General features: G+C 40.3%; 2 protein-coding genes and 2 pseudogenes across 2 annotated transcripts; all 4 read left to right on the forward strand.

The window, feature by feature from the left end:
* The first annotated feature begins 231 nt into the window (after nucleotides 1–231).
* On the forward strand, nucleotides 232–1,174 carry LOC149235433 (uncharacterized; annotated as a pseudogene).
* A 165-nt stretch (nucleotides 1,175–1,339) lies between these two features.
* Nucleotides 1,340–1,888, forward strand: LOC149235434 (uncharacterized). The gene has a single exon (XM_089368548.1). The coding sequence runs from the start codon at nucleotides 1,403–1,405 to the stop codon at nucleotides 1,886–1,888; it is 486 nt and encodes a 161-aa protein (XP_089224674.1). The 5' UTR covers nucleotides 1,340–1,402.
* Nucleotides 1,889–5,792: 3,904 nt separating this feature from the next.
* Nucleotides 5,793–6,735, forward strand: LOC149235435 (uncharacterized; annotated as a pseudogene).
* Nucleotides 6,736–6,881: 146 nt separating this feature from the next.
* Nucleotides 6,882–7,449, forward strand: LOC149235436 (uncharacterized). The gene has a single exon (XM_089368549.1). It carries the CDS (start codon nucleotides 6,964–6,966, stop codon nucleotides 7,447–7,449), a length of 486 nt encoding a protein of 161 aa, XP_089224675.1. The 5' UTR covers nucleotides 6,882–6,963.
* The last annotated feature ends 359 nt before the right edge of the window (nucleotides 7,450–7,808 follow it).

The raw sequence follows: 7,808 nt of genomic DNA on the forward strand, positions 1-7,808 counted from the left end.
CTGTTGCCAAAATTGCTCAGACTAGCTTAAGGACAAAGTGTTTCCGCAGCGCATAGATCCCTTTAGCAGTTTCGCAGCGCAACATGTTTAGGTGGTTTCGTAGCGCATAATTCAGATTTTGCACTAACTGCGCTACGAAATGGGGAATTCGTGCTGATCCATAGCACATCTCACTCCAGCTGTCATATTTTCTGCAAGAATTTTACGGGGATAGCATGTGTAAAGTCTTACATGTCGGTCTTGACACGTAATAACATGCCTGGAATTATCACATTGGATGGCAAATCACAGGACTGGAATAACATCCTTGGCCACTCATTTCCTCTCCGCCCAGCCCTCGATCCAGACGAGGATAAAGAATGTACAGGCGGCAAAATGACTGTCAAGGCCTTGCATGACGATCACAATATGTTCTTCCTGCTAAAAGTACCGGGGGAATATCGTTATGTGTAAGGAATGGAAATGAGCTACCCTTCTGTATCACTCATGTTCCAAGTTGGCGATAATGCAACATATCATAATATGGGTGCTTGCAAAGAGACGGTTGACAGTTGTACAAGCAAAAGTTGCGGTGGTCATGAAGTGGACATAATGCATTTTTCAATAGGAACCGCAATTCCAGGTCATTTGTATGGCACCAACATAATTGATAATACAAATGGCACTGGAGGAGATAGGTTTGGCCATTTGGTTGATCTATATGCATCCACACAGTCGGTATCTTAATGGATTGGATCCTCAAGGAATTGGAAATGGTGCTAATTTTAGTGCGCAGAATGATTGGCAGGGAGCGTAGTGGCATGATTTGATTGACAATTCCTTTGGTCTTCTAGAGAATGCAAGCCCATATGCATCAACTGGTAGCAAAGGGACTTACACTTTCGAGTTTTCCAGACCCCTGCGCACATCTGATCGTCTTCAACAGGATGTTCAATTTGTTATAGGACAGACACACAATTTCTCGGCTGCATTTTGGTACCCTGTAAATGGGAATATTTGGACTAAAAGTAGCCATTATTCTGTTAGCTGTGTCACACATTACTGTTGCGGGAAAGCAAAAGAATTGCCTGTTCCTTTTGGACACTTAGCAGTTGTAATTGAAAAAGCTTCAAGCTCATGGATGCTGCTTGTGATTGTGTCAGCGGGGGATATGTTTCCTTGGGGGCGTTGTTGAGTATATTTTACCATTAGTTTCCGTCTTGTTTGGAAAAGATCAGAGACTAGAAGAATTTTATATGCAACTACCAGAGATAATAATCACCACTGTGGACGGGAAGAGATGAATTATCAGTTCAGTTTGGGTAATTTTTATTATAAGCTCCTCATCCACGGCATGTAGCAAAACTATTTAATGGGTGTGAAGATTCGTGTAAGCAGAGGCAAAATTTAATTTAGTGCTTTAATGGAATCCATCGAAGGACAGGGGACATCAAGCAGGCTCGTATTGGTGGCCATAGACGAGAGCGACGAGAGCGTCAACGCTCTTCATTGGGTTCTTAACAACGTGTTAACATGGCAGGATAGAATCATTCTAATTCATGCTCAGCGCCCTCCAAATCCCCTCTTCGCAGCTCGAAGACCTGATTTCATGGTGTCAGCAGATGTACTGAAGAAATTCGAAAACGATGTCAAGAAGTCTACAGAGAAGATTTTGGCGGAAGCCACAGAAATATGCAAAGCCAAAAATTTAACTGTGGAGACGGAGGCCTACATTGGAGATGCGAGGGAAGTCATATGCAATGCAGCACAAACTTATAATCCTGACATGTTGGTGATAGGTAGTCATGAATACGGAGCTCTTAAGAGTTCTTGGCGGTGTGGAATGTCTATAATGTGCTCAACTATCTACAGGCTTTTGTTGAAAAGTCTGAGATTATCCAGATTCTAGAGGAAGAGAAAGAACTTCGTGTACATTGCCTTCTTAGAGATTATTACAGTGGTCTGGCAAAAACCGGCAACAAAATTCAAATTTGGCGTTGCGCCAAGTTAAGACATGGGCAAAACTCCTTGACAGTTTCTGTACAACTGCAAAACTACAGTTGGAGATTATGTACAAGATTCAAATTCAATGTTATGAGGATGCTAAACTCATGAAACTGTTCCCTGAAATTGTGAGGTCTCTCTATGATGAGAAAGTTCTTGCTGAAGATACTATTCTGATGTGGTTTGCACAGATGATCTGCTATTTCTTTTACAAAAATATATCTTTTGGGCTTACACTCTTCAATTTTGAAGCATATACAAGTTCCTCTGGACAGCCCATATATGATGATTGGTATATGCTGCTTTTCAATATTATTTTGACATCACTGCCAGTCATATCTTTGGGGGTTTTTGAGTAAGAGGTTTCATCTGAAGTATGTTTGCAGTTCCCTGTTCTCTATCAGCAGGGCCCAAGGAATATATTTTTAAACTGGTACCGTGTACTTGGATGGTTGGAAAACCATGAGATTATTTATGATATATGTCAACAACCACTTCAGTTGCCTCTGTCGAATGTTTCAAGTACAGTTCAGGAATTTCAGAAAGTGGGGGACTATTTATCTATGGTGGAACAGTAACCTTCTGAGATAATGCAGGATGCAGTGATTCCATCCATGAGTGCGTTGATAAAGCCAGAGTTTCTAAGGCACCAAGACAAAGATGTCAGGCTCATTGTTGTTACTTGCATTATGTAGAATCACACTGAAAACGTATCTGTTTCAATGCAAACAATTAGGAGTTTGGTTTGAATGAAAGAAAGACTGTGTTTTTGAAATTACACAGCAGTTTCGTAGCGCGCTACGAAACTGCTGTAGGTGTTGATTTTAAGTGCAGACAAACAGTTTGGTAAGATGACCGGGAATTTTCTAAAGGAAACATCTGAGGGACATTTAGGAGACCAAATGAAGATAGCATAGCCATTCAAATGATGACAGGTGTACCTTTGTAAAAGTGAAATGTTTTGGCTCAAGTTAAAGTTTTGATTATAAAGCTACTTTATTACCGGTCATTAGGGTTTGGAAGGAGTTGCATACGAGGAGACTTGGCTTGCACACCTGTCCATCAAGGAAGCCTCCAACACATCTGGAAACATGGTGGTGCTCTACATTTTTGGGATATTAAAGAGCTGGAGACATGCTGCTGCATTTTCGAATAAGTGGTGGAAGACTGGAACCGGAAAAACAGGGGTTTTCTCCTAACATCACTGAACCATCAAAGCATTCAGCATCCAAAGCTAGTATGGGACATTGAATCCTTTTCTCAGCCATCTCGGCCAAACTAAAAGGAGACAGGTGTCAAAGAACAAGAAAGAATCATTCTACGAGGAGGATAGAATTAGAGTTATAGTTAAATTAGGACTCTTTAAAATTCCAGTTTAGCACTTATTGTATTTAATGAGTTAGTTCAATAGTGGATAGGGGTAATTAGTGGCAGTCATCGAGCTCCCCTCATGCTGGAGGAGGAAGCTCAAAGTAGTTAAAGTTATGTTTCTATATATAGATGAAACTTTTATGTAATGAGGGTTGGATATTTGAGAAAACAGAGTGTTATTTTGGCTTGTGTACAAACTCATTTTCAGTAATACAAGTGACTGCTTTTCTTCTCAGGATTCATACAGTGTTTCAAATGCTCAAGATATGCGGTTTTGTTTTATCCTTTATGTTTTTACAGTTGTATAGATACACAATCACTCAGAATTCACTTTGCTGCTCTGATTTCCTGTGTGTATTTATAAGCTGAGGTTTCTATGAGATGTGTTTTGAGTATTTAAACATTACATGCCCTGACTTATATGAATGAGTAGTGTTATAGTTTACTGAAGGATGATTAACTCCATAAGCCTAATGGAAGTCTGTGTAATGCCTGTCCAGCCAACATATTTGTTAAATTTACTTTGCAAGAGTTAGCCATCTCATCAATAGTCAAAATCAATAACCTTTTGAGAGAGCCCTCTCAGGCTAAGGAGGCTAAGCCTTAGTCAAAAGTCTGGTTTGAAATAGTTGCACAGAGTCTACCTGATCAGCAGCCTTTCAGTGCTTGATTTTGTGATAACATTTTGGTGCGTCTGCCGGGAGCCTGAAGATTATTCATTCCCGAAATCAATGGTTGAACTTCTGAAGGTAGCAGGAGCTCAGACATCTTTTTGAGGCTGCAAAACTACCTTGGCGACTCCACACATCGAATAAGAAATTGGAAGGTGACTCCACTGCTAGAAGATCAGTAGCTTGATGAAGTTTCAAGATGAATTCCACTGCAAGAATGAATGCCAGGTATGCTCCTATGGATCGATCTCATATCCCTGGTTTTCCAAATCCTATGCCAAAGGTTGATTGGTTAGATGATCTTCCAATATTCAAAGATGAAAGGAAAGACAATGCTGCTCTTCATTTGGTTAGGTTTCATATGCATGTACGCAGTCTTAAGGTTCATTTCCCTGAAGATTGTCTCATGAAGATGTTTATGACCACTTTAGAAGGAAAAGCATGGCCTTGGTATAAAAGTCTGGAAAATGGTTCAATCTATTCTCTTGCTGATTTCCATGATGTGTTCTATGACATGTATAAAGAATGTTATCCTTCCTTATTGTTGCTCAAAGATTGCTGTAGACATTCTTTAAGTCTTATTCAGTATTTGGAGGATTGTTATGATGATGATGAATTTACGGATGAAGAAATTTTAGAGGCTCTTCATAACAATGCATTCCAGCACCAAGGAGAAGGTATATCATCCCATGAAACGCAGCATGAGGAGCAGCAGTGGTTTACTTGTGAAAATCATGTTTTATCCTTAGATATGAATGTAGAGATGCAGCAGATCTCTCAGTCTTCGAGTCATAAAGAAGATGAAAATGATTACACCCAGCAAGAAGAAATACTGGAGGAAATTTTCTATGACCCTCAGGCAGAGGAAAAGCTTGTTCAATTTTGTAATTCCTTGCAGCAGCTTACTTCAAATAATGATCATAATAGTGAGGAAAATTACATTGTTTGTGAGCATCATTCAGAAAGGCAGTTGGATAGCATATCAATTAAATTTGGTGTGGCTGAAGATAAGTTGTCTAAAGATACAGAAAGTTTTGAGAATCATCAAACTAACCATGTGTTTTTTGACCCTATAGCTGAATACATGGAAAAGATTTACTGTTCAGGCTTCCAGGTATATTTTCATCTTGAAGAACAGTTACACCTCATACTGCCTTGGTTATTTCAGTATCTGAGTTGTATATGCTTCAAGCACAGTAAGGAGATCCAAGTTTTAGATCAGATTGTTGATTGGCTACATTGGAAATATCATGTTGCTTGAGCTACAAGTGGAGCTTGCAGCTGATAGGGTAGGTAGGTAGGAAAATGCAAATAAGCTCAAGGTTGACTGAGCATTTTTCTCAGTAGATATAGATTTCTTTCTCCTACAGTCATCATCAAGCTTAAGCCCGAGGTGAAGGCCCAAGAAGCTTGAAGAAGATGTTTGTCAAATAAATTTTTGTTTATCATAAGAGGATAAGGCACTGGACCTGCGAGTTCTTAGTGTACCACAAGGGCACACTATCCCAAGTGGAGCCACTGTTATCACTGAAAATTCTGTTGCCAAAATTGCTCAGACTAGCTTAAGGACAAAGTGTTTCCGCAGCACATAGATCCCTTTAGCAGTTTCGCAGCGCAACATGTTTAGGTGGTTTCGTAGCGCATAATTCACATTTTGCACTAACTGCACTACGAAATGGGGAATTCGTGCTGATCCATAGCACATCTCACTCCAGCTGTCATATTTTCTGCAAGAATTTTACGGGGATAGCATGTGTAAAGTCTTACATGTCGGTCTTGACACGTAATAACATGCCTGGAATTATCACATTGGATGGCAAATCACAGGACTAGAATAACATCCTTGGCCACTCATTTCCTCTCCGCCCAGCCCTCGATCTAGACGAGGATAAAGAATGTACAGGCGGCAAAATGACTGTCAAGGCCTTGCATGACGGTCACAATATGTTCTTCCTGCTAAAAGTACCAGGGGAATATCGTTATGTGTAAGGAATGGAAATGAGCTGCCCTTCTGTATCACTCATGTTCCAAGTTGGCGGTAATGCAACATATCATAATATGGGTGCTTGCAAAGAGACGGTTGACAGTTGTACAAGCAAAAGTTGCGGTGGTCATGAAGTGGACATAATGCACTTTTCAATAGGAACCGCAATTCCAGGTCGTTTGTATGGCACCAACATAATTGATAATACAAATGGCACTGGAGGAGATAGGTTTGGCCATTTGGTTGATCTATATGCATCCACACAGTCGGTATCTTGATGGATTGGATCCTCAAGGAAATGGAAATGGTGCTAATTTTAGTGCGCAGAATGATTGGCAGGGAGCGTAGTGGCATGATTTGATTGACAATTCCTTTGGTCTTCTGGAGAATGCAAGCCCATATGCATCAACTGGTAGCAAAGGGACTTACACTTTTGAGTTTTCCAGGCCCCTGCGCACATCTGATCGTCTTCAACAGGATGTTCAATTTGTTATAGGACAGACACACAATTTCTCGGCTGCATTTTGGTACCCTGTAAATGGGAATCTTTGGACTAAAAGTAGCCATTATTCTGTTAGCTGTGTCACACATTACTGTTGCGGGAAAGCAAAAGAATTGCCTGTTCCTTTTGGACACTTAGCAGTTGTAATTGAAAAAGCTTCAAGCTCATGGATGCTGCTTGTGATTGTGTCAGCGGGGGATATGTTTCCTTGGGGGCGTTGTTGAGTATATTTTACCATCAGTTTCCGTCTTGTTTGGAAAAGCTCAGAGACTAGAAGAATTTTCTATGCAACTACCAGAGATAATAATCACCACTGTGGACGGGAAGAGATGAATTATCAGTTCAGTTTGGGTAATTTTTATTATAAGCTCCTCATCCACGGCATGTAGCAAAACTATTTAATGGGTGTGAAGATTCGTGTAAGCAGAGGCAAAATTTAATTTAGTGCTTTAATGGAATCCATCGAAGGACAGGGGACATCAAGCAGGCTCGTATTGCTGGCCATAGACGAGAGCGACGAGAGCGTCAACGCTCTTCATTGGGTTCTTAACAACGTGTTAACATCGCAGGATAGAATCATTCTAATTCATGCTCAGCGCCCTCCAAATCCCCTCTTCGCAGCTCGAAGACCTGATTTCATGGTGTCAGCAGATGTACTGAAGAAATTCGAAAACGATGTCAAGAAGTCTACAGAGAAGATTTTGGCGGAAGCCACAGAAATATGCAAAGCCAAAAATTTAACTGTGGAGATGGAGGCCTACACTGGAGATGCCAGGGAAGTCATATGCAATGCGGCACAAACTTATAATCCTGACATGTTGGTGATAGGTAGTCATGAATACGGAGCTCTTAAGAGTTCTTGGTGGTGTGGAATGTCTATAATGTGCTCAACTATCTACAGGCTTTTGTTGAGAAGTCTGAGATTATCCAGATTCTAGAGGAAGAGAAAGAACTTCGTGTACATTGCCTTCTTGGAGATTATTATAGTGGTCTGGCAAAAACCAGCAACAAAATTCAAATTTTGCGTTGCGCCAAGTTAAGACATGGGCAAAACTCCTTGACAGTTTTTGTACAACTGCAAAACTACAGTTGGAGATTATGTACAAGATTCAAATTCAATGTTATGAGGATGCTAAACTCATGAAATTGTTCCCTGAAATTGTGAGGTCTCTCTATGATGAGAAAGTTCTTGCTGAAGATACTATTCTGATGTGGTTTGCACAGATGATCTGCTATTTCTTTTACAAAAATATATCTTTTGGGCTTACACTCTTCAATTTTGAAGCATATACAAGTT

Source organism: Pinus tabuliformis, chromosome 8 (genome assembly GCF_031772625.1).
Source record: "Pinus tabuliformis cultivar Carrire ecotype Pingquan chromosome 8, CPIR1, whole genome shotgun sequence".
Lineage (NCBI taxonomy): Eukaryota > Viridiplantae > Streptophyta > Pinopsida > Pinales > Pinaceae > Pinus > Pinus tabuliformis.